Source organism: Fistularia commersonii, chromosome 14 (genome assembly GCF_037954325.1).
Source record: "Fistularia commersonii isolate RoL2024-O1a breed Wild chromosome 14, RoL_Fcom_v1.0, whole genome shotgun sequence".
NCBI classification, from domain to species: Eukaryota; Metazoa; Chordata; class Actinopteri; order Syngnathiformes; family Fistulariidae; genus Fistularia; species Fistularia commersonii.
In genome coordinates this window covers 4,390,001-4,415,555 of record NC_141297.1, presented here as the reverse complement: position 1 = coordinate 4,415,555, position 25,555 = coordinate 4,390,001, and the positions used below count along the sequence as shown (strand labels likewise).

Sequence of the window (25,555 nt, the reverse complement as noted above, 5' to 3'; positions counted from 1 at the left end):
CATATATATTACTAGTTATTATTTTAAAATGAAAAAAATAAATCAAGCAAATTCATTTCAGAGACGTGTTCTATACCCCATAGCAATATTCTGGTAACACAACATCCTTTCATTTATTTATATTATTCTCTTGAGGTTAATTTTCCTTTTTTAATTGAAATCGAGAGGTATACTAATAACAATAAAAAGGCCCAGAGACCCACAACAAAATATTAAACCCAACATTTCCATGGATAAGGAAGCCTAACAAGGTAACCAAGAGATGAGAAAAATTGGAATTTAAGTTTTTTTAAGAGTGTGTAAAACAACTCCTTATAAGAAAGTAAACCAGAAACCCGACCATTGAGGCGATAGTATAAAATGACTGCGCCCCTTTGGCTCGGGGCCAGAACTTCCTCATCTGCGCATCCACTGGAGGAGTCTCAGCGGATGTCCAGAGAGGGTGAACGATCCCCTCGGGGTGACATTCATTCTGGCCCGGGATATCTTGAAAGTGTTTCTTGACTTCGAATAAAAGTCTTAAACAATAAAACGTAAAGTCTTATTGCTCCACATGACGCTCCGGTGGCTGTCGCGCAGCAAAGTGCTGGCCCGCGTGTACGAGCTGCGAGAGGAACTCAAAAGTTTTTCTGACAAACGAGAGGTCCGATTACTCAAAGCTGCTTGCAAGTGATGAGTGGTGTGCAAAGCTGGCATACCTGGCTGATATATTGCATCGAATGCAAGGCCAAAATGCAAACCTGCTTACAGGCACTGATAAAATGGATAGATCCCGTTTAAAGTTCCAGCTCTGGCAACAACATGTGCAGAGTGGCAACCTTGAGATGTTCCCACTCACCGAGAAACTGCATGATGGCAACACTGCTGCAATGTGCGAGGTGATTAGCACACATTCAAAATCTCTAAAGGAGAAGTTGTCATTTTTTTTCTATTCAGCCTTCACAGAATGCTTTGACTGGGTTAGAGACCCATACAGCTCAGTATCCATTGCAGGAAAGGACATGACTTTATAAGAGCAACTCACTGAACTGAAAAAAGATCGTGGTTTAAAGCTAAAATTTGCTGACAGTTTTCGATTATCTGTTGCCAAGGAGTTAATTTTAAAGATTTCAAATTAACATTTTGTAAATGTAAAAAATGTGCCGCGGCTCAAAAAAGGTTGAAAATCACTGATTTAAGAGACTAAACAAAGTCCAGTTGTCACATGAAGAGTAGACAACGGTAGACAATGACCCGCATGCCCAAGACCCTTCAAAGACGTAATATTAAAACTTTGTTTTTGATGTATGGTAATCAAAATAAGACAACACTGATTAAGTTTCTTGGATATGAGGTGAAACATCTTCAAGGGAAGAAATCAAGTCCAGTTGCCACAATAACATTGTAAGGATTAACCATGACCTGGATGACCAAGAACCATCACGGATAAAACGAGATATTTAAAGAATACTCAGTCCCAACACATTTCACTTTACTGTGTCTAACTGTGCATGTGACAAAAAAAAAATCTTAAAGAGAACAAAGAAAATCTCCACCAATAGGGAATAACATTTCTATCAAAATTTGGGATGTAAAAAAACAACTGAATAGGTTGATGAACATTTCCTTTGTCCAACTTCAAAATAAATGTCCATCTTGACCTTGCACGACCCAAATAGGTTTTTTTTTTGAACCGCTCACTTTACAGTGCAGTATTGGTTACAGGCACTGACCTGTCATCGCCATTCCTGCGCTGGAACAGAAGCGAAAAAGGCGCTCTGGACAAACAGAAGTAGACAATTTGTCGCAAACCATCCCATCTGTCATCTGGGTCGACCGGTTTGTATTGTCGGTTCTTCCAGGCCACCATCAGGTGGAGACCAAACGCCACAAGAGTAGTCGTCAGGACCGCTAGGCATAAACTAATCAGCACCTGTTGAAAACCCCAAAACATGGGCTTTAGCTTCTCAATAGCAATTGTATCCAAAATACTTGTCTGTAACCATTTTCTAGATCAGACCTGGGTATTTCACAGCCCACGGGTCACATCTGGTCCGTTTTGCTTTTTAATTCGGCTATTTTTTATCCAAACTATTTTCCTCAAGTATTTTCAATCAATATTGAATTTAGAAGCTCCTTACTTTTTACATTTATATGATCATTGATGATTTGAAAATTAAAATAAAATGGCAAAAACTTTAAATATTTAAATTGCAATTTTCATTTTGTTCAATTTACATGATACTTCGTTCTCCGTGCATAAAAATCACATAAGAAATGTGGCCCGCCAGCCAAAGTAATTGCACAACCCTGTTGTAGACAGTCAAGTTAGTCAACAAAGGTGGCCAGAAGCAATCACCTACAATGTAAACAAGGCTGATCCCAAAGCCACGGCGATCTGACATTCTACGGGTCTTCTGTTTTTCATCTACGTCCCACTGGGCCAGGGAGTTTTCGTAGTCCAGATTGAGAAATCCGGGGGACAGAATCCTGATCCCCCAGTAAACCTGCTTCACACTGTGGAGGGTGGTGTCCTGCACAACACAGCGATATGTACCTGAAAAATAAAAGGCTAATTAGTAGTTGTTCTTTCACATTTAGGAATAAAAGCATGAGCTTCAGTTGGTTTGGGTTTTTAAGTTGGGCTTACCCCCCCAAATAGCAGTAGTTCCCACCAAATTCCAATGTCTTTGCAACACGGCTAGCAAGAAGCCGATATGCAGCTAGCTAATAGCCTTGTTAGTATGATTTTCCCTGAGCCAACTTGAATTGTGACAAGAAGACCTGTGAACAACAATCTGTAAAACCCCAATGAAACAATAACCGCTAGCCTTTGGAGGACAGACGGAGCGGGGCAAGCCGCTAGCCTTTGGAGGACAGACGGAGCGGGGCAAGCCGCTAGCCTTTGGAGGACAGACAGAGCGGGGCTAGCCGCTAGCCTTTGGAGGACAGACAGAGCGTGGCTAGCCGCTAGCCTTTGGAGCACAGACAGCGCGGGGCTAGCCGCTAGCCATCAGATCACAGACAGCATGAGGCTAGCCGCTAGCCTTTGGAGCACAGATGGAGCGGGGCAAGTCGCTAGCCTTTGGAGCACAGACAGAGCGGGGCTAGCCGCTAGCCTATGGAGGACAGACAGGGCGAGGCTAGCCGCTAGCCTTTGGAGCACAGACAGAGCGGGACTAGCCGCTAGCCTTTGGAGCACAGACAGAGCGGGCTAGCTGCTAGCGTTATTAAAAGCTAGCTAAGCACTAAAAACTTTTTTTATGGATTATAAAATGATACGGCTTTATAGCCTGGGGCGTGTACATGGACGTGGTCGCGGGAACATTAGTGAGACTTTTTTGTGGAAAAAAGTGCCACTAAGCGGCGGTGGACATTATTTTTTCCACCGGTTGAGAAGTGTTTTAGGAATTTGGCGCGCTCCTCCGTGTCGAGCCCCGCATATTCTCCGCCGCTGACCCAGGAGCTTCAACATTCCTTCCCCTACGCCAAAATACGGCCGCATAAATTCACCTGCGTTTGCCTCCTCGACGGGATCCAGAATCACCCGGTCCAGCAGAGGAGCCTTCCAGCGGGAAAACAGCAAGTCGTCGGAGGTTATAATCCCTCGGGCGTAGCGCCATGACACCCTAAACCAGAAAAGTTGAAGCGTCAGTGAAGTTCTCCAGCAATACGTTTTAAGAAGGTTCAAGTTGAAAACTGTATGCCTCTATTTTACTCTAAAAGCGTTCATAATTTTGACTGGATAATAACATATTTAACTCTTGACAGTTACTTTAATTGGAGTTGAAGTATTTGACATTCCCGCCATGCTCGAGGCTTCCGTTAGTGGGGAAAAAAAGGGTGGACGTCCATGATTAATATGGCTGTCCTGTGATTGACAGGTGACGTAACAGGACAAACCCCGCCCCTTGTCCAATCATGCTTGACGAGCAAGATATGCAGAATTTAGCACACATACAATAAAAAAATACCCCATTTATTGAATTATCACGCCACAAAATATGTTCTGAAGCTCTTAAAAAAACACATACGCTATATAAAACAAGACAGGGTGCTCTTGAGCGACAGTGCATCTCAGGTACAGTTTGGGAGAAACGAGGATGTACAGAATTAGGTATTGGTCCATCAGAGGAATGGCACTTGTTAGATGTTGAGGAGATAATGTCAGAGGCCAGGCTGAGATGGTTCAGAACATATACAGAGGAGGGATTGTGAGTATCGGGGTTGAAGGAAGCTGGGGTTGGAAATCCCAAGCAGGATACCTAGGGGAAGTCCAAAGTCGAGATTTATAGGTGAAATAAAACAGGACATGAAGGTAGTTGGTGTGAGAGAAGAGATGCAGAGGAGCGAGCTGGAAGCAAATGAGTTGGTTAGGTGAATCCTGAAGGAAAAGGGAAAAGAAGAAGCTTGGTATTGTTGAGAATATTTGCAGATGATGAAATGTTGATTAAAGATGGAGAACCTCCCCCTAGTCTGTTTGGAGACGCACTCAATGGTTAGATTTTATTTCTCTGCAGTTTTCAAGAGGATTGGTGAAACAAAGGGTTGTACCACAACTTTGTTTAAAACTTTGCTTGCACAAACCGGCTAATGTGACTGTGTGTATGAGCATGAACCTGCGGTTTCCCCCGGTAAAGATGATAATCCAAAGACTTTGGACAGATTCTGGAGGTCAGAGTGTTTTTGACACAGTAATTATTAACAAGCTGCCACCTGAGCAGGATAAGCAGTAGAGAATAAATGAATGAATGAATGAATGAATGAATTGTGGAAAATGTGGTTGAGTTAAGCATCTAGACACTTGGCATAGAGTTGAGCTGGCATGTTGACGTGAACGTTTTGTGTGGTCTTACAGAGGTGACAGTGTGATTTTAGTTACGTAGTTTTTCATTTTTTTCTTGAACTGTTGTTTTCACACTGATTGGAAGTCAATTGGATATATGTTACTAAGTTGCTTGATTAATTTTAGTTCTGTGCATTTTTGAAAGTGAGCTGATCCTTATAAGAATAGCATAAATAACAATGCTGCTCACAGGGTCAAAGGGGAAGCAGACGCCAATCCAAGCTGGCGTTGTGGTCAAGAGGTGGTTCTAAACACCGACCAGTCATCTCTCAGTCTTAGGTCACATACAGAAACATCCAACCATTCACGATCACTCACACACCGACTAACAATTTAGGGTCATCAATGATCCTACTGTCTGTTTTGGATTGCGGGAGGAAGACGGAGAACCTTAAGAGAACTAGGGACGGTGAACATGGAAACTCCACAGAGAGAACCCAACCCTAAACCTGAAACCTTCTCCTTGCAAACCGGTGCATCACTAATACTAAATCAATTTTCTGTCTTCTCTGCTCACCTCCAGGAGAACCTCCCGATGGCCTTCATGACTTCTCCCAAACAGTCAAGCTCTACCCTCTGCCCTTCCATGACCGTCATGGTGGTAAGTCCACATTGCCACGACTCCAGGCACTTTACTGTGCGCTCGCGACACCGATCCAGCTCCTGTTCATGCAATCAGACCACTTTTGGTATTCAAAGATCACGCTTGATTTTCATGTCACATATTTTTAATCATTCGGTTTGAGATGGTAGGTTTCCACATACCTCGTTTGTGGCTTCGTTGCCTTCTTCCATTGCGGCTTCGCTGTCGTTCACCAAGCATAGAGTTTGTTTTTTCAACCCCAGGCCACATGTGGCACTGCAGGGGGTGCTGGCAACAATCATCTCCAGTGGTACTTCTTCCAAGTAAGCTGGTGTCAGGAGGACAGTGGCGACAAGGAGGAGGACTGGACGACTCATGATTCAGAGGAAATTCTAGAAATGAAAAAGGATTCGATTTTCTAATTTAGCTAATTAATGGATTACTGAGAGATAATATTGTGCATTGAAACATATTTATTGCCACCTTCTACATTCACCAACAACATATCAGATCATCCTGATTAATACATTTTCGGACAGAGGTTTAGAGCCCTTCAGCTAACAAGTTTATTGACATGTTTGTGTTAGGACAAGGTATATCATTAAATACAAAAATAAAAGACAATTGAAGTGACATCTTACCCAGAATCCAACAAAGTCGATATCAATGTGCGTTTGTGAATCACGCAAAGCAGCAAAAGGCAGTGATGTCACAAAGTGGAGGAAGGAAATCCATGATATCACATAGAGAATGGGGACATTTAGAAAGGGGAAGCATTGTTTTCACATATTGGATGGATATGTGTACATTGCTAAATGGGAAAGCAAACTTAGTATACCCCCGATGGAAAGACAGACATCTAATATTCATTCTGGAGAGTTGTCCTGCAGAGTAACCATGGGTTGGGAACCGATCCCAGATGGCATAGTGGGAGGGGAAACCCGCCTGGTCACCTGTCACTCACGGGGCCACCAATACTGACATCCAACAATTCACTCTCTTGTGTAAACAAATGGGTACATTTCAAGAAGGCTTCCAAATATCGAAGGGAATTTGTGATATCCTATGAGGAAAATGCAAAAGATTCAATACATCCTCGGTCATAAATGTTGGTGATAAAATGCACCATAAAATACATATAGTCCAAAATACATTCAATTCAAGATATTGAATGCCAGAAACATAATAATAATAATCTGCTTTATAGCAGCGAGTCCTGTATTTGGTGATGCAGGTCCAAAAATGACCAGCAGATGTCAGACATACACTGAAAAAAAAAACAATAGCACGTCAGAGCGTCTTCTGCCGACCTTCGTCTTAACTTTTATTCCCGACACAGCTTTCACTAAATATTGGTCATCGAATTAGCAGCAATGACTTTAACACTTTTAAAATCAGTGCTGTGTCAATAAAATTTGAAAGTCCGTTTTTCAGAAAGTCAGAAATTCTCTGAAAACAAGAGAAAGACCTCTCGTTTTTGTCTTTACTCAACTCCAAGCGGTGTATCAACCAAACTGAACAAACACAATGTCATTTATCAAAGTTGGATTGAGAAGCAAGGCCTTGTGAAAGTCAACAAATGGATTTTTTTTAATATGTGACCTGTAACAATAGAATTGGCGGCGTTTCAGAGAATCAGTTCATCCTGTAGCACTGAAAAAAGGTTTCCCAAATGTATCTGAGAAATATTTCTTGGTGAAACTAAACCACTGCAGTCCTGGATGAAGGATGTCACACATTGCCATTGTCTTCTTAGTTTGTCTATTGGCATCCAGGTCATGATTAATCCTTGGCAAATCTTATAGTGAAAACTCGTCCTGATTTTTTCTCTGAAAACATTTTGCCTCTCATCCAAGGGGAGTTTTTATTACATAATTGCCTTCTCATATTGTTCATCTATGTGTTTTTTTGTTTGTCTCCATAAAGTTGTTACTGCCATTTAGGGGTTATTTAATTTTTATTTCACTTTTAAAATTATCAGTGGGATTCAAAATTACTTTTTGCAGCAGATACACGATTTTTTTGCTTTTATGCTAGCAATCCTCGGTAGTGTGGCTGAGCGGTCCAAGGCGCTGGATTTAGGCTCCAGTTTCCTCGGGGGCGTGGGTTCGAATCCCACCACTGCCAGAGTGTCATCCTATGTCTGCTATCCCAATGACATCTTCTGACATCTTTGGACAGTTTTCCTTCTGCCTTGGGTCATTCCATATCTACTAGCCAAATGACCTCTTCTATTTCCTTGCACTGTTTTTTTAATCTTTAGAAAGTGTTTGTTGTCTGAGTGACTTTGCGGGTCAATTTTAATCCCTTATGGTTTTTGCAAGGAGCAACCAAGAGATTTCCCATTGCTAAGAGTAGAGGCCATGGCCATTATGGGGATCGAACCCGTGACCTTGTCGATTTTTTGCTCTTGTGTGTGGCGATCATCGGTAGTGTGGCCGAGCGGTCCAAGGCGCTGGATTAAGGCTCCAGTCTCTTCGGGGGCGTGGGTTCGAATCCCACCACTGCCAGAGTGTCATCTTGTATCTACTGTCCCCATGACCTCTTTTAATTGCCTGCAATACTTCACACTTGTACAATTTTCTCTGCAATTTTGTTACTTTTTTTTAAATCTTTAGAAGTGTTTGTTGTCTGAGTGACTTTGCCATACTTTGCTTCTTGGCACATTGGCTAAGTGGACTTCAAGACTCTATGTTTGATCGTTTTACCAAACAGGTCTGACTCACTTACTTGTGTGCTTTGATTTGGAGCAATCTTTGCACAACCATTCTCGGTATAAAAGGTATCAACGATTCTTACAAGATAGTAACTGATTGTATTCAAATTCCCAATCAGGTCACACAACCATGTTCCTCTGTCCCTTCAGGGCCAAAATGATAGCCTCCCACAAGACCCACGCCATCTGGAGCCCTTGCAGACCAACAACACCAAGCAAATAATGAGAACTTCAGAATCCCATGGAATGGGAGGCAAAGTCATTTCAAGGACCCCAACAAGAAGAGCTGCGTTGGAAATGTCGCCCCACCATTTCCTGGCATGGATAATGAGCAAACTCCATAGACACTGCAACCATAGTTCATCAGCGGGGGGATTTGTGGTCAACTTTAATTCCTGATGATTTTTGTGAGATTTTGAGATTTCTCTAATCTACTTTGAGACTTGCCTTGTGTTATTCCCAGAGTATTTTTTTGCTTTTGTGTGCAGCAATTGTTGGTAGTGTGGCCGAGCGGTCCAAGGCGCTGGATTAAGGCTCCAGTCTCTTCGGGGGCGTGGGTTCGAATCCCACCGCTGCCAGAGTTCTATCTCTTATCTACTGTCCCTAAGACCTCTTTTATTTGCTCGCAATACTTCAGATTCGGACAGTTTTCCTTCTGCTATGCGTCATTCCATATCTACTAGCCAAATGACCTCTTCTATTTGCTTGCAATACTTCAGACCTGGACAATTTCCTCTGCAATTTGGTTTCTTTTTTTTCATAAGTCTTTAGAATGTGTTTTTTTCAATTCAAGTGTTTCATTATCTGATGGTTTATGTAATGAACAACCAAGAGATCTACAGTTGCTAAGAGGCAAGCCCTTGGCCAGCACGGAGATCGGACCCTTGACCTTAGTGTTATCAGCACAATGCTCTGAGCAGCTCATCTAACCTGCCATAGTTGTTGAGTATTCTCAATTTTTTCTCAGCGGTTTGGTTTCTTTTTATTGTTGCTGATCTTTTTTTTTTTATTTTGCTCATTTCTTTTCATTTGTTTTGAGACTACACTTGTGTTATTCAATGATGTTCTTTATTATTAATATCAGAATTAGAAATATTAGAAAATTATAAACAATTTGTTGAGCTGAGCAGATGATATCCTTTCATTATTCAGTTCCTGGTCAACCATCTGTATTATTATGCCCCTGATAAGTCAAATAAGTTGTCGTTCGAAAAGAGGACTTCAACCGAAATTGTGAGATCTTTCTATGGAGAGGGATTGGTATCTAGTGAATTTGTCAGTAGAATATGACAAGACAATTGACAAACTTGAAAATTTAAGATTTTCTGATACTGTCGTATCAATTGTTTTGTGGAATGATAGGGAAAAAGATGTCATACAAATTTGAAAGTAACGTCTACCAAAACCAATTTGTGTGGAATCCGTTCCTCTTTTCATGAAGGGTCGTCACAGCAAATCAACCTTCTCCATCTAAGCCGATTCTCTAACCTCCTCTCTCACACCAACTACCTTCATATCCTCTCTCAATAAGTTCCTAAATCTTCTCGTTGGTCTTCCTCCAGACCTCCTGCCTGGCAGCTCCAAATCCAGCATCCGTCTACAAATATACTCATTCTTTTGGTTTCACCTGGGGTGCAGGGCCGCGTAAAACCACGCTCCGATCAAAGCCGCGGGTCTACTTTGATTGATTACGGGCAGGGGGTGTCAGTGGGAGAATACGGAATAGTGCATTCCTTGACATCATGTGATGAGGTCTCGCAGTTACATTTTAACAGTCTCTCGATTGATACTGAAATATTAGTGTGAGGAAGGACATTCTACAATTTGCGGTAGGGGATTTTGCGAGTCACTCTCTGGACGTGAGTATCGTCACGTCACACAAGGACTACAATCAAAATAAACAGTAAATACAATGAATGCATGTTAACATATCGTATTATAATCATGTCACAATATCCTAACCTTGGACAATTTTCTCTTGAATTTGGTCATTTCAAGAACCCCAACAATAAGAGTCGCTTTGAATACTTTGTCCCACAGTTTCCTGGTACGATCAGCGGATTCCACAGTCATTTGAATTGGGATTTGGGGTCAATTTCAATCCGCTATGGTTTTTGAAAGGAGCAACCAAGAGACTTCCCATTGCTAAGAGAGAAGCCCATGGCCAGTACGGGGATCGAACCCACGACCTTGGCGTTATTAGCACCACGCTCTGACCAGCTGAGCTAACCGGCCACAGTGCCTTGCCGAGTATGCTCCATTTTTTTTCGTTTCATCTTGAAATACTAACCGACCCTTGTGTTATTGATGCACGATTTTTTTGCTCTTGTGCATGGTAGCCCTCGGTAGTGTGGCCGAGCGGTCCAAGGCGCTGGATTTAGGCTCCAGTCTCTTCGGGGGCGTGGGTTCGAATCCCACCACTGCCAGAGTGTCATCCTGTATCTGCCGTCCCGATGACATCTTTTATTTGCTTAAAATACTTTGGACTTGGACAGTTTTCCAGCTACCTGAGTGTCGTCCCATGTCTGCTATCCCAATGACCTCTTCTATTTCCTTGCAATACTTCACACTTGGACAATTTTCTCTGCAATTTGGTTACTTTTTCTTTTAATCTTTAGAAGTGTTTGTTGTCTGAGAGACTTTGCCGCTTTGCTACTTGGCACATTGGCTAAGTGGACTTCAAGACTATGTCTGATTGTTTTACCAAACAGGTCTGACTCACTTATTTGTGTGCTTTGGTGTGGAGCCATCTTTGCACAACCATTCGTGGTATAAAAGGTATCAACGACTCTCAACATTGTCACTGAGTGTATTAAAATTCCCAATCAGGTCAAATGACCATGTTCCTCTGTCCCTTCAGGGCCAAGGTGAGACCCTCCTCAAGACCCGCTCCATCTGGAGCATTTGCAGACCAAAAACACACAAGCAAATAATGAGAACTTCAGAATCCCATGGAATGGGAGGCAAAGTCCTTTCAAGGACCCCAACAAGAAGAGCGGCATTGGAAATGTCATCCCACCATTTCCTGGCATGGACAATGAGCAAACTCCATGGACACTGCAATCATAGTTCATCAGCAGGGGGATTTGGGGTCAACTTTAATTCCTGATGATTTTTGTGAGATTTTGAGATTTCCCATTGTTAAGAGAGAAGCCCATGGCCAGTACAAGGATCGAACCCCCGACCTTGTCTTTATTAGCACCACGCTCTGACCAGCTAAGCTAACCGGCTGCAGTGCCTTATAAGTATGCTGAAATTTTATTCATTTTAGCTTGAACCGCTGACCTAGTCTTTTGTTATTGAGGGTCGATTTTTTTGCGATCGTGTGCAGCAATCATGGTAGTGTGGCCGAGCGGTCCAAGGCGCTGGATTAAGGCTCCAGTCTCTTCGGGGGCGTGGGTTCAAATCCCACCACTGCCAGAACGTTATCTCTCATCCTAATGACCTCTTTTATTTGCAAGTGATAAGTCTGACTTGGAAGGTATTCCGGTTGCCATGGTGTCGTCCCTCGTCTGCTATCCTAATGACCTCTTCTATTGGCTTGCAATACTTCACACATGGACAATTATCTCTGAAATTTGGTTACTTTTTCTTTAAATCTTCAAAAGTGTTTGTTGTCTGAGTGACTTTGCCATACTTTGCTTCTTGGCACATTGGCTAAGTGGACTTCAAGACTCCATCTTTGATCGTTTTACCAAACAGGTCTGACTCACTTACTTGTATGCTTTGGTGAGAAGCCATCTTTGCACAACCATTCGCGGCATGAAAGGTGTCAATGACTTTCTTTAGATTGAAACTAAGTGTATTCAAATAACCAAACAAGGTCACTTGACCCATTTTCTCTGCAATTTGGTCACTGTTTTTTTTTAATCTTTGGAAAGTGTTTGTTGATTTTGTGACTTTGCCATTCTTTGCTTCTTGGCACATTGGCTAAGTGAACTTCAAGACTCTACATTCAATCGTTTTACTGAACAGGTCACGGACTTCCTTGTGTTCTTTGGTGTGGTCATCTTTGCATAATCCGTCGTGGTATGAAAGGAGTCGTCAACGACTCTCACCAGATTGAAACGAAGTGTAGTCAAATTCCCAAAAAGGTCACTCGACCATGTTCCTCTGTCCCTTCAGGTCCAAGGTGAAACCCTCCTCAAGACCCACTCCATCTGGAGCCCTTGCAGACCAACAACACCGAGCAAATAATGAGAACTTCAGGATGCCATGGAACGGGAGGCAAAGTCATTTCAAGAACCCCAACAAGAAGAGCTGCGTTGAAAACATTGGCAGACCATGAGCAAACTCCACGGACAATGAAGTCATAGTTCACCAGCAGGGGGATTTGAGGTAAATTTTAATCCCTTATGGTTTTTGCAAGTAGCAACCAAGAGATCTCCCATTGCTAAGAGGGAAACCAATGGCCAGTACGGGGATCGAACCCGCGACCTTGGCGTTGTTAGCACCACGCTCTGACCAGCTGAGCTAACCGGCCACACTCTTTAGCTGTATATGCTCTTGTTTTACCCCACCTCTATTTTGAACTGCTAATCTACTTTGAGACTACGCCTGTGTTATTCAGAAACAATTTTTTTTGCTTTTTATGTTCAGAAATCCTCGGTAGTGTGGCCGAGCGGTCCAAGGCGCTGGATTAAGGCTCCAGTCTCTTCGGGGGCGTGGGTTCGAATCCCACCACTGCCAGAGAGTCATCTCTTATCTACCGTCCCAATTACCTCTTTTTTTTGCTTGCAATACTTCAGCCTTTGACAATTTTCTCTGCAATTTGGTTTCTGTTTTTTTCCAGATGGTTTTTGTAATGAACAACCAAGGGATTTACAGTAGCTAAAAGGCAAGCCCTTGGCCGGCATGGAGATCGAACCCTTGACCTTAGTGTTATCAGCACAATGCTCTGAGCAGCTCATCTAACCTGCCATAGTTGTTGAATATGCTCAATTTTTCTCAGCGGTTTGGTTTCTTTTTATCGTTGCTGATCTTTTTTTCGATTTTGCTCATTTTTTTTAATTTGTTTTGAGACTACAGTTGTGTTATTCAATGATGTTCTTTATTATTAATATCATAATTAGAAAAATTGGAAAAATATCCCCGAATGAGTGAGTGTATCCCGCCTCTCTTTCTATGACACCTTGGATCGGCTCCAGCATCCTTCGCTACCCTGATTTCAGGATGAGTGGCAGGCGATGGATGGATGGGTAATATAATACAATACAATCAAAAACAATTCAGTATAATATAATGAATTATCTTGGCAATTTTTTAATTCAACTCTTAAATGCCTTCAAGGTGATATTGTCTGAGTTAGCTTTGTTACATTTTTCTCTCACACAATGGCTAGACAGTTGTTTTTTCATCTGATGTTACAGAAAACGTATGAAATATTTTGGAAATAAAATAAACATCAAGGTTATTGTGAAATAATAACCAAGAAGTTACTCTGTCATTAAAGTCAATGGCTTGGTTTTTTCGAGTGATTCAACCTCGAACATTTAACATTTAATTTATATTTGGGTCCTGCCTTTTATGCATGTGTTTCTCTCTGTTCCAGTGATTGTTGAATTTATCCGCTATGTTTCCACAATATGTTACATCGGATTTCTAAGTGGTGGTTGTGGTGTCAGAGGTTGACAGATGGTCTCACGGTATGTTGACAGACTTGCAGAACACACACTGAGGGCAGTGTGTGTGTGTGTGTTTGTGTGCTTTTTAATGTATAACACAGCAAGCCATTTCCCCCATTTCAGAATCACTGTGATTGACCAAAAATCTGTCTCTTCCAATGAACATTTATTTTGTTTTGAGCTCAGAGTTACAATGGTGATGATTTTAATTCATTAACATAGGGTATTTTAGTAAACCTTACAAACATCAAATCATATGAATATGTGTGATTTCTTTTTTTTATATTTTAGATATGCCATCAGTCCCTTCCTGGAAGTTGTTAAACCTCTGCATTTCACCCAACTTTGATGAACCACAAGTAGAGGGCAACCACTGAGCAGAGCAGAGGCAGCAGTATAGGTTTCAGTGTCTTGGTCAACAACACTTCAACACGCTAGGAGGAACCAGGAAGTAAATAATGAAACTCACACCGCCACATAAATGCTGTTTTGTTTACTGTATTTTTTGACTCATGAGGGGACAGAGGTCCTCATGGAGAGATTAAATAAGTCTTCCTGATGCCATCCATGAACTCGCATCAAAAAATGTGCACTCTGTATGTGTGTACATCACTCCAGGTGACACTGAGCAGGGCATGGTTAGACATATCAGGCCATCTTACTCCTTTAAAAAACGGTGAAACAATAATTTCATAACTTTCTTTATAAATACATACGCATGCGTCATCTTCTCACAGTCCATTGAGCACAAGTGGGATTTTTATAATTCAATATTGATACAATACCGAGCAGCTGCCTTTAAATATATTGAAATTAATCAATTGAAAACACGGGTAACAGAGAAGTTCAAGGTGGAGCTCTGAGTCCCTTCTTGTTTGTGGTGTTGATGGACAGGCTGACAGATGAGGTTAGACAGGAATATCCATGGAGCATGATGTTTCCAGATGACATTGTGATCTGTAGTGAGAGCAGAAAACAGGTAGAGGAAAATCTAGAGAGGTGGAGGTATGCTCTGGAAAGGAGAGGAATGAAAGTTAGTTGCAGGAAGACTGAGTATATGTGTGTGAATGAGAGGAACCAGGGTGGAACAGTGAGGCTACAGAGTGGAGATCAAGAAGTTGGAAGATTTCAGGTACTTAGGGTCAACAGTCCAGAGCAACGGAGAGTGTGGAAAAGAGTCAGAAAAAAGTGTCAGGGGTACTATGGGATAGAAGACTATCAGCCAGAATGAAATGAAAGGTGTACAAGACAGTGGTGAGACCAGTGATGCGGTATGGCCTAGATACAGTAACAATGACAAGGCAGAGCGAAAGGTCGCAGAGCTGAATATGCTAAGGTTCTCTTTGGGAGTGACCAGGGTGGATAGGATCAGGAATGAGTTTATCAGAGGAACAGCACATGTTAGATGTTTTGGAGAGAAGGTCAGAGAAGCCAGACTGAGATGGTTGGGTCATGCACAGAGGAGGGAGAGTGAATATATTGGTGGACGGATGCTTGAATCGGAGCTGTCAGGTAGGAGGTCTCGAGGAACACTGAAGTGAAGATTTATGAAAATAGTGAGAGAGGATATGAAGGTAGTTGGTGTGAGAGAGGAGGATGCAGAGAATAGGGTTAGGTGGAGAAAGTTGATTTGCTGTGATGACCCCTGAGGGGAAAAGCCGAAAGAAGAAGAAATAGAAAAAAAAAACAGTTTCTCAATGATTGGCATCGAAATAAAATAAAATAAAAATTGAGTGACATTAAAATGACATTTTTAAAATTTCTTCCTAAAACTGTCTGAACCTGAGGGAAGGGAGAGAGAGCGAGCAGTTTCCAAGGGAACCCGTCAGATGACCTCGTGACCACCTGTTGTTTACGTTGACGTAGCCCCGCCCCCTGTCTGTCCGCGTGCCGCTGACAGAACTTCGGTGCTCGGCGGCAGCGTCGCGACATCGAAGCAGAACCCGTCCGTCCACGGCTCACCGTCACCGCATCTCCCGCCGGGACCGCCGCGCTGCTCGGATCGCACACGGGTCGAAACCCGGGGCTAAACGGTGAGCAGCTACCGGGGGCCGGCGGGCGAGGGTCCTCCTCCCCCGTGGAGCGGTCGAACGCTAGTTAGCTAGTTAGCTTGCTAACTAGCTGGCCAGCGTGTCACCGATTTACACTCGCGGAGCTGTCGTTTGTGACCGTCGTGTGTGTGTGTGTGTGTGTGTGTGTGTGTGTGTGTGTGTGTGTGTGTGTGTGTGTGTGTGTGTGTGTGTGTGTGTGTGTGTGTGTGTGTGTGTGTGTGTGTGTGTGTGTCCCTCTCTCTCTCTCTGTCTCTCTCCGTCGCTCCCTCGCTCTTAGTAACGGTTGCTAAGCCTCCGCTGGCCGTCTGGAGCTGCTTTTTACGGTAAAGACCTGAGGAGGATAATGTTCGATTCTATGATTTAATTAAATAGAAGTCACAAAAATATTAGAATAAACGCATATTATATATTGTTAGGGAAATTGTAACGTTATAATCATAAAATGTTGATAGGATGACTGAAAGTCAGTGTTATATTCTCGAAAAACGATCCGGCTCATTGGCGGTTTAAATAGAAAAATCAGCTTTCGATCCAAAGAGGAAACAAAATCCTCACCAGGAAAACACATTTTCCCCTGATGTCTCATCTGTGAGTATTTCATTTATACTGTGATTTTTAAATCAATTTTCCCTCTTGCAATATCACACATTTAATTGAAATTTTTTGACTTATTCAATTTAAATTTCAAAAACAGAATTTTTCATTTATTCCTGAAAGACACTTCTAGGAGGAAGAAATTTCAACTTTTAACATTGCGATGTAACATTTTCTTATCAGTTTTTTTTTTAAATTATTTTTTAATGGCTTCAGTATTATAAGCTGACTCCCTTCTACCTTTCAATCATTTTTTCCTAATTTTCTGATAATTTCTGACCATTTTTCAGGTTGTTGCTTTCCTTCCCTTTGGATGGCACAGTTTGTTCATGATCAATCCATTCAGCACCATTACTGAACATATCCACTGTGACCTACATTTCCCATAATTCAACTGCTGTGATTTTTTATCTTTGGTTTACCTTTAACAGATCTCCAAGTCCAAGTGTGTTACAGATAATTTAACAGATGTGTATGTGCATGTGTGTGGGCGAGCGAGTGAGCGAGCAGCAGAGCCAGAAGCATTATTACACCGAAAGGATAGAAACACAGATGCCTCCCCTTATCCTTATGTTATATTTATTTATCTATTTATTTTATTTTACTGTAGTTGCTTTAGTTGATTAGAATAAATCTGAAAAAATGGGAGAGGAAAGAAAACATAATTTCAACATTTATTTACTCATGTAAGCTGTTGAGGTTTGCCTCCTTTTACGCAGATGAATAGTGTAAAATAAGGTGACAGTAGCAAGTGCAGCGTCAATCCTGCGAGAGATTCTGTTTGTGTCCAGACGCAGAAGTAACTCTCTGTCACAGAGAACAAGCGGTCGTCCAACTAAATAAAACACAAGCTGACCTTTACAGTGATGTCCTTCGCTTGTTTTTGTACAAAGACTGGATGCAGTTACAGCCGAGCAGATCTGCCTTTTAATCACACCGTGATGTTCAATTTAGCGCAACATTTTTCTCTTCCCTGATATGACTGCAGATGTAGCTGGGAGTCACAATTTAGACAAATAACAATGTTTACAAACATTGTCATATGACAGTAACATATTCAGGAAAAACAGCTTAAAAAATTATCTTTATCATAATATAAAGTAAGATTAATACAGGTGGGTGCTGTGGTTCCAGAGCAAGGCCCCATGGACTGCATTGGTATGGAAACAATTTTAAATTGAATTAGGTTTCAATGAACAGACCATGTATTACCGTATTTTCCGGACTATAAGTCGCGTTTTTTTTTCATAGTTTGGCGGTGGGTGCGACTTATACTCTGGAGCGACTTATGTGTGAAATAATTGAGCTCTCTTGCTCTGATATGTGTGTGTCTGTGTCTGCGTGTGTGTCTTCAATATAACGGCGATCGTCACACATACATGCCAACCAATCGAAATTTAGCGGGGGCAGGTCATGGCAGAAATGGGTTGTGAAAAAAGAAGTTGCCAGCGACTTCTGTACTTATAAAAATGGATCATTTCAACATTCGCGCTAACTTATAAAAACAACTGAGAAGGGCAGAACAAAAATGGCACCGAAAAGAAAATCATATTCTGCAGGTTACAAGCTGGATGTAGTGAAATATGCAGCCGAAAATGGCGATCGAGCAGCAGAAAGTTTGAAGTTAGTGAGAAACTTGTAAGGGACCGGTGAAAAGCGGAGGTTACTCTTACTGAAATGAAGAAAACTAAAAAAGCTTATCGCGGGCTAAAAGCTAGCTGGTCACGGCCAGAGGAACGAGTTAACACTTGGGTGCTTGAACAACGTGCAGCCGGGAGAGGCTTGTCAACAGGACAGTTGCGTCTGCCAAGGAGATGAATAGAAATGACTCTGCAGGAGGACCTTCCTGGTGTTGCCGCTTCATGCAACGCCATCGCCTCTCTATCAGAGCAAGGACGCCATTCTGCCGGGATCCAAAAAGGCTGGAATAATAGGAGCTGCAAGTGCGACTCTGACGTAAGCGACGTACCAGTAGATGAGGAAGTGGCGCATTGTCTACCTTCGGAGTTGGCGGAATTGTTCAGAAGTGACACAGAAGAAGAAGATTTCGTTTGATTTAATGATTAAGAGTGACAGAGATTGTTTGGTTGTAGCATGTGCTATATGCTATCGTTATTTGAATGACTCTTACCATAATATGTTACGTTAGCATAGCCTACCAGGCACGTTCTCAGTTCGTTGTTTATGCGTCATATAGGCTATACTTGTTCAGCCTGTTGGTCTCTATTCTATTTTCATTTTAAATTGCCTTTCAAGATGAAATGTCTATTCTTGGTGTTGGTTTTTATTAAATAAATTCCCCCTCCCAAAAAATGCGACTTATACTCCAGTGCGACTTATATATGTTTTTTCCTTCTTTATTACGCATTTTATGGCTGGTGCGACTTGTACTCTGGAGCGACGTATAGTCCGGAAAATACGGTAGATCATTTGTAAAAAAAAGTATCTCAAAGTTGGAAATTTTCAAAATAAATAAACAATCGACTTGATATTTTCTTGATTTCTTGAAAAAAAATGTACCTGAAAATTATCCTTGATTCACTTTTGAGAAGGATCAAGTGGTTTCGTGAAAAAATCGAAATAAGTTATTGGAGAAGTGTGGTAAAATTAGAAGTAGTTTATAAGAAAATTATTACAATTTAAAGATGGGGTTTTGCATTGATGGATCAATCATATTTCATCCGTACGAAATATCGGGCAGTCTGTCTTCTCGGACCAGAGACTGAGTAGGAGAGCAGCGTTGTTCGCCATCAGCGCTGACCTCTTTAGCCCGCCGATCGATGCAGACTTAATTAATGTTATTACACGTTTGCATGCAGCAGGAAACATGCATAGGCTAACAAAGGGACGAGGTGCTATTTTTAGAGGTGATGCCATGGCTCTGCCATCGTGATCGCTGTGCCTTTGCTCCCACATTAGCGCTCCACCAGCACCGCAAAGAAAAGTTAGGGAACCTTCTATCAGCAACAGCCGCAGGCAGAGATCCAAGGTGGACTTGATTTGAAGTGAATTCCACGATTTCGCTGCGCTTTTCAGAGACAAAGGCTGCAAGAAGTGCATAACGTGTGTGTTTTCAGTGGCTACTGCAGTTTCACAGTTACTTAGTTATCTGTTAGTTTTGGAGCCAGAAGGCCTGCAGGAAGCTCATCATCCAGCCAAGCCACTCTTACCCAACCTGCCAGCCCACACACACACACACACACACACGTGCAGCCATCACTTCAGAGAATATCTTGTGAACCTAGATACTGCCACAAATGAATTTCGGCTAAACCTCATCTTTTGCTGTCACTTGCAGGCGAGCACAAACTGGGCCAGATCTGAGAGGGAATTTTGATCTTCAAGTCACCGGTTTTATGTAACCTCGACACAAAAGAGAACGTTACCCAGCATGAGCAAAAAATAAGAGGCCGTGTCTGAAAACATGTCTGTTGAGGATTTTATAGTGTTAACGTTTTGTTTTTTCATCTCAGTGGAAGAGTCCTTTTAAATGGTCGTGCAATAAATTTGAAACTGTAAGAGAAATTATAATAGAAACCGGTGAAACCGATCCTATCTCAGTTCAGGTTATCCCACCCGATTTATCACAGCCTAAATTGTCCTGTCTTGTTTCGTCTTAGCTCTGATCTCCGTGTCCAGTTTTATTGACTTTATCGTCTTTTTTTCTTAACTCGGTATTCTGACTCATCCCATCTCCTCATTGTCCTTCCCTGCCCACATCCACATCCACCCAGATTGGGTTTCAGATAAAACTACACATGATGAAGGGACATTTCCATACCTCCATCGTGAGGTCTGGTTCCCGCTGCTTGGATGTAATGAGGAGACATATAGGCAGTTTGATCCCCCCGATTGTTCCCATCAGATGAACACAGGAAAGATAGAAAGGCCGAATGTAATGTGCTCTTACTCTGACTGTCTTATTCTGCGCGGGAGCTGAAGACCACAGGGGGTCTGAAATTTAGAGCTTTAAATATAGTTGTGTTTTTCTGCAGGGCGACTGTTGTCAGGCTGATTTAGCAGCGACGTGTCCCATGATGGAAGAGCTTCACGACGTCCAGCTGACAGAGATCAAACCGCTCCTGACTGGACAGGTGAGGGGGAGGGTTTGGCGTTCGCCAGTCGGCAGTGTCTTACCAAAAGCAAATGTCACATAAATAAGTAGGAAAATGTAGTCAAGATGATATTCATTTTCCTGATATCAGCTTGATCAAAACATCGTGTTATTTTATTTCAAGAAATTCTTGCGGATTTGATTTTAAAAATGGCTCAAGTAGTTTACCCACTACATTTTTCCATGTTTCGGGAAAAACTTTGGTCAAAGTACAATTCATAGACCTCAAAATGAGGCGTCACTATTTTTGATCTTAAAGAAACCTGCAGTTTGATGTCACAGGCAATACATTCAGAAAATACTTGTCTGCTATATTTCTAACCCATCCTTTGCCCTGTCAGATGTCACGCTTGAGTTTGAATTGTGTTTGAATTAGTCTTCAAAAGTCTCTGAAATGAGCGTTGGGATTGACAAAGAACACCTTTTGTCTTTGTCTTCAGAACGGCAGGAACCTGCAGGACTTCGACTGTCAGGTGAGTCCAGGTTCCAGAACATCACCTCCAAAGTTTTGCATCCATTTTTTTTGAAACAGGATTTTCTTCGCAACCCCATAACAGGAAACCTGATTAAAATGAGGACACATGTCCTCTTGAAGTTTGGGAAGATCTGATTGAGGTTGAAGTATCTGTGTGGTTCAATGGTCAAACAGTAGCTCGGTTCAGGAGTACACGTAAATGAAATGAATGGAAAATTTAAATCAAGATATTGTTCTGTGGTAGAAAATGGCTCTGCTGTTGTATTAAACATACTCCCGCTGCAGCCGGCGGTGACCAGAGAAAAAATATCCTGGCTGCTACTCGGCTGTGTAGGAGTCGCTTCCAAAAACAGTAGCACGTTCACGTAGTGATGAAGAGCTGTGGAACCCGGACCTGCAGGGAGAACAGAGGAAGGGTCGACGTTCAGCAGGTGGAACAAAAAACAAAAGAAAAAAAAAACAGCAGTGAAGCTCCTTCAAAAAATCTGTGGCTCCCCTGACCTAAAATCCCCCACTGTCTGTGTGTAAATACATTGGGAATCTCTACAACGGAATTCATGGTGAGCTTACGGAATCGGGGGCAACAGAAATGAAGGGGCCTGTGACTCTGAAGCAAAATGGGGAACAGTTAAAGTGTGGGAAAGCACCTGAGGTTGATGATCTCCCCAATGAGATCTGGAAGGCAACTGAAGAGACGTAAATAGAGCTGTTATGGAGGATTTGCATGAAGAGTAGGAGCTTGGAGGAGCAGCCAGGCGATTGGTGTCGAGCAATGGGAACCTTGGAGAATGTTCCGACCAACGCGCTTTTCATCCAGCAAAATGTTTTTTGAAGGTGATGGTCGGAAGGATGAAATTACCCACTGCTGAAGAACAGGTTGGTTTGTTGAGGGAATGAATCGGAATGCTGGTGTGCGATATTCCGCTCTATGCACGCTTTATTGATTTATCCAAAGCGTTTGATTGTATCAGTCGTCGTCGTTCGTGGAACATCATCGGGGCGGGATTTCCTCAACACTCGGTTGCTGTAATGTTACGACCGTACAAAGACCAACCATTGACGGTGTCGATCCAGTGACAACGTCAACCGGTTCTAGAGAATGGTTCAACACCAAAAGAGATTTGTTTAAGTGAGAAAAGTGAAAGAAGAGTTAAAGGGAGGGCAGGAGAAAGGAGGCGAGAGATTGAACAGCCTCAAAGTGGCAGACGACACAACTCTCATCCGTCACAGCAAGATGGAGCTGCTGGAGGTGGTATTTCTAGTGAGGGACAAAAGTGCAAAGAGAGATTTCTTTGCTAAGTCAGTAGTGGAGCAGATAAATGTACCCACGATTAGCAAAAGCTGAACTCCAGAACACTGGGGTTGGTTTGAATGACACGATTGAAAAGCAGACGTGTCGATGGACTGTCCAATGAGTTACTGCGCTTGTTAAGTCAACTTCTTAAAATCCAAAGTGCCCTCATTGGATTCAGGATGAGAGCGAGGACTTTGGTGGGGCTCGAGGAGTGGGGGGGGGGATATTACAGCTTTTGGCCAATGAGAGCAGGGCTTATGGGCACTGATCCAGTCTCAAGCCTTCGCTCCTCATCGGGAAGGCAGACAGTGGACGAGGCTCAAACACTCGGTCTTTCCTGCCACCTCTCCGCCGGTCCGATGGCCGAGGATCTGGACCTGCACCAGATCTCCTGCTCTCTGGGAGTCGGAGTGGTGAGTGGGCCAATCAGACGGCCGGTAGCCCGAGTCACGCGTCGCTAGCTGGAAGCCTCTTGAGCCGGTGGCTGTCTTTACCCGCTGACGTGACAGGCAGCCGCACGGCAGACGGGCGCCACGGCAGCGGCTTCCCAGGTTTCTCACGCGTGATTTACAAACAAACAGCGGAAGAGGCAACAAAAGCAGATCTTTGAGGACAATGACGTGACTTTAATTGGGTTAAGATGTAAAAGCTGCGTTTGTATGTGATTATCAGATTTAGCTTTCCGTCGCTCTGGAATACACTTACCTATGCTTGGAAAGTGTGTGTGTGTGTGTCTTACATCCTATGAATTGTCAAACATTGTGTATTGTAACTGAAGAATGAGTTTCATAAAAATACTTTTCCTCGCAGTTTTTTGTAAAAGATTCTGATAAAACTCTATTTAAATGGACATTACTTTTTTTTAATCTGACTGAAAATATATGAGAAACTGGTGGAAACTTGAGGAAAAATCCTCTATACATTATCAATATTGCAGAAAAAATGCCATAAAATCAGGAAGAAATGATTTTACAACTAAATCTAGATTACTCATTTAAAGTTGAAAAGTGCTGCTGTCAGATTTATTATAGATAGTGTCGGTGAGAAATTAATCCCCAGGAAAAAAGTTTCAGGCTAAGAGGATGAATACGTGTAAAAATCCAAAGCTAAAATATAACAACTTTTCTTTCCGATAGCGACACTATTTTATTGTATATTTTTGAAATATATTTATATTTATTATGTCTTAATTGTTTTTGCTAATGGCGAAGTATTCATCACGACATCATCTTTTTGTTTTTCCGCTCCGCCCTAATGTTTGCACGCACAAGAGGGAAGCTTAGGCTCCATTAATTGGATCTGTCAGGTGTCCGCTGAGTAATGGGATTACAGGAGCTCCTGAGCCTGCAGCGGGAAGCTGCCGGTGGTTGAAAGCACGAGAGCCGGTTGGTTCTGCAGAGAACCGGAGCTCAGCGGAACCAAACCATCAAGGGTTCAGATTCGGCTGGTCTGAAAACAAACGCACATTTAAACCCACAGTCAGCCTTCTGAACCCAGGAGTTGCTGTTTAAGTCTGAGAAAGGCAGATATCAGCATGTCACCAGGCCCGTCCAGAACCCCAGGTGTTTTAACAGTTCCTTTGCAGTCTTCACTTCCTCCTCCCAGCATGATGAAAGCTGTGGTTTTGTCTCGTTCTCAAGGAGCACGATGTGGAGACGCCTCACGGTGTGCTGCATGTCACCATGAGAGGGGTTGCCAAGGGCAACCGACCCACAATCCTCACCTACCATGACATCGGGCTGAACCGTGAGTGATTGCAAAGGCACAAAAATATTTACATCATTCAAAGAAACAAGACACAATGACCTCACAAATCCCCTTATTGAGATGTGTGTTCAGTCCCATTCACTTGATCGGATGCTGCAGTAAAAATGTGTTTGTGTGTGTGTGTGTGTGTGTGTGTGAATCAGACAAGTCCTGTTTTAACAGTCTGTTCAACTACGAGGACATGCAGGAAGTGACGCAGCATTTCTCCGTCCTGCATGTCGATGCACCAGGACAGCAGGAGAACGCTCCCATCTTCCCCACTGGGTAACAGACATGCACACACACACACACACACACACACACACACACACACAGAATTGAGTGTTTATGAAAATTTGTGAAAGCCTGCAGAGACTGTCAGGCAGTTTGATCACGAGAAGCAGCAGGGAAAACACCAGAATCACCACCTTTTGGAACGACAACTGATTTTAGTGATTGATAGAAATGTTGCACTTACAGATCAAACCAACAGTGTCTCGTATATATGTGTGTGTGTGTGTGTGTGTGTGTGTGTGTGTGTGTGTGTGTGTGTGTGTGTGTACGTGCATGCATGCATTCGCGTTTGCAGGTACCAGTACCCCACCATGGATGAGTTGGCCGAGATGCTGCCATCTGTTCTGACACAGCTCCAGTGAGTGCCGAATGACAGGTGTTGTATTAACACCTCTTTACTGTTCACTTCACATCACTGTCCCTGTGTGTGTGTGTGTGTGTGTGTGTGTGTGTGTGTATTACCAGGGTGAAAACTGTGATCGGAATTGGGGTTGGAGCAGGCGCCTATGTCCTCACCAAACTCGCCGTAAGTAATTCCGCCCTTAATGATTCCCTCAACCAGCGCCGAGTGGTCGATGAACAGGACCTTGTGTTACAGCTGCAGGAGCCTGGTCTGGTGGAGGGTCTGGTCCTCATCAACATTGACCCCTGTGCTAAAGGCTGGATGGACTGGGCAGCTTCCAAGGTGACACCCACACACACTTCACAATTAGTCTGTTAAACCGAGTTGAGCAAGGGATTTACTTGAAAAGTCAAGATTGAGGCTGTTGAAATTATTTTACCCGATGCAAGCCATGTTCATCCATCTGTCATCTGGATGAGGCTCCTGCAAGGGCTGATAAAGGTCCCTGGTTTGTGTCTTCCTGAGGGTCTGAGGGACCCACACACTCAGCAGCGTCAGAACCCCTTGACACTTCTAGTCAGTGCAAACCAATAAAACTCAATGTTTGCGAGCTCAGTGTGAGTCCTGACCTGCCCGTCTGCTTGAGTCAGGACATCGTTCTCTTGCAGTCCCTCGCGTATAAATAAAGCAAGACGTTTGTGGAATAAACCCGATTATTTATTAGTCATTGCACTTCCTGTCTCGCAGGATCTCGGGGCAAAGTAAACGTTACCTCTTGCATTTTAATGTAATTATTCTTTCCTGCAGCTGAGCGGGTGGACAAGCAACATGGTGGACATCATCATGGGACACCACTTCAGCACTGTGAGCACACTCAAACTCCCACACGCACACAC

The 25,555-nt window shown here is 42.8% G+C and overlaps 2 protein-coding genes and 8 non-coding genes across 14 annotated transcripts in view; 7 read left to right on the top strand and 3 right to left on the bottom strand.

The window, feature by feature from the left end:
- Nucleotides 1-1,988: 1,988 nt before the first annotated feature.
- tmem81 (transmembrane protein 81) lies at nt 1,989-5,785 on the bottom strand. Its single transcript, XM_086159974.1, has 5 exons — nt 5,591-5,785; nt 5,343-5,488; nt 3,493-3,608; nt 2,390-2,536; nt 1,989-1,999 (listed from the first exon to the last, which is right to left on the bottom strand). Exons 1-5 carry the CDS (start codon nt 5,783-5,785, stop codon nt 1,989-1,991), a joined length of 615 nt encoding a protein of 204 aa, XP_086016100.1.
- Nucleotides 5,786-7,453: 1,668 nt separating this feature from the next.
- Nucleotides 7,454-7,535, top strand: trnal-uag (transfer RNA leucine (anticodon UAG)). The gene has a single exon. It is a non-coding gene; the product is annotated as a tRNA-Leu (tRNA).
- A 301-nt stretch (nt 7,536-7,836) lies between these two features.
- On the top strand, nt 7,837-7,918 carry trnal-aag (transfer RNA leucine (anticodon AAG)). Its single transcript has one exon. It is a non-coding gene; the product is annotated as a tRNA-Leu (tRNA).
- Nucleotides 7,919-8,620: 702 nt separating this feature from the next.
- trnal-aag (transfer RNA leucine (anticodon AAG)) lies at nt 8,621-8,702 on the top strand. The gene has a single exon. It is a non-coding gene; the product is annotated as a tRNA-Leu (tRNA).
- A 1,583-nt stretch (nt 8,703-10,285) lies between these two features.
- On the bottom strand, nt 10,286-10,359 carry trnai-aau (transfer RNA isoleucine (anticodon AAU)). The gene has a single exon. It is a non-coding gene; the product is annotated as a tRNA-Ile (tRNA).
- Nucleotides 10,360-10,468: 109 nt separating this feature from the next.
- trnal-uag (transfer RNA leucine (anticodon UAG)) lies at nt 10,469-10,550 on the top strand. The gene has a single exon. It is a non-coding gene; the product is annotated as a tRNA-Leu (tRNA).
- A 912-nt stretch (nt 10,551-11,462) lies between these two features.
- Nucleotides 11,463-11,544, top strand: trnal-aag (transfer RNA leucine (anticodon AAG)). Its single transcript has one exon. It is a non-coding gene; the product is annotated as a tRNA-Leu (tRNA).
- Nucleotides 11,545-12,533: 989 nt separating this feature from the next.
- Nucleotides 12,534-12,607, bottom strand: trnav-aac (transfer RNA valine (anticodon AAC)). Its single transcript has one exon. It is a non-coding gene; the product is annotated as a tRNA-Val (tRNA).
- A 124-nt stretch (nt 12,608-12,731) lies between these two features.
- Nucleotides 12,732-12,813, top strand: trnal-aag (transfer RNA leucine (anticodon AAG)). Its single transcript has one exon. It is a non-coding gene; the product is annotated as a tRNA-Leu (tRNA).
- Nucleotides 12,814-15,616: 2,803 nt separating this feature from the next.
- LOC147226981 (protein NDRG3-like) overlaps nt 15,617-25,555 on the top strand; it is a 14,665-nt gene continuing 4,726 nt past the window's right edge. The window contains exons 1-9 of one of the 5 annotated variants that reach the window (XM_086158854.1): nt 15,617-15,781; nt 20,389-20,487; nt 20,948-20,980; nt 23,917-24,022; nt 24,187-24,307; nt 24,612-24,674; nt 24,782-24,842; nt 24,915-25,001; nt 25,467-25,523. In XM_086158854.1, the coding sequence (XP_086014980.1) occupies nt 20,428-20,487; nt 20,948-20,980; nt 23,917-24,022; nt 24,187-24,307; nt 24,612-24,674; nt 24,782-24,842; nt 24,915-25,001; nt 25,467-25,523 (588 nt within the window). In that variant the 5' untranslated portion in view covers nt 15,617-15,781; nt 20,389-20,427. Of the gene's footprint in view, nt 15,782-16,117; nt 16,388-20,388; nt 20,488-20,947; nt 20,981-22,576; nt 22,690-23,916; nt 24,023-24,186; nt 24,308-24,611; nt 24,675-24,781; nt 24,843-24,914; nt 25,002-25,466; nt 25,524-25,555 lie in introns of those variants that run through there. The other 4 variants (XM_086158856.1, XM_086158858.1, XM_086158855.1 and 1 more) reach the window with 4 other exon arrangements.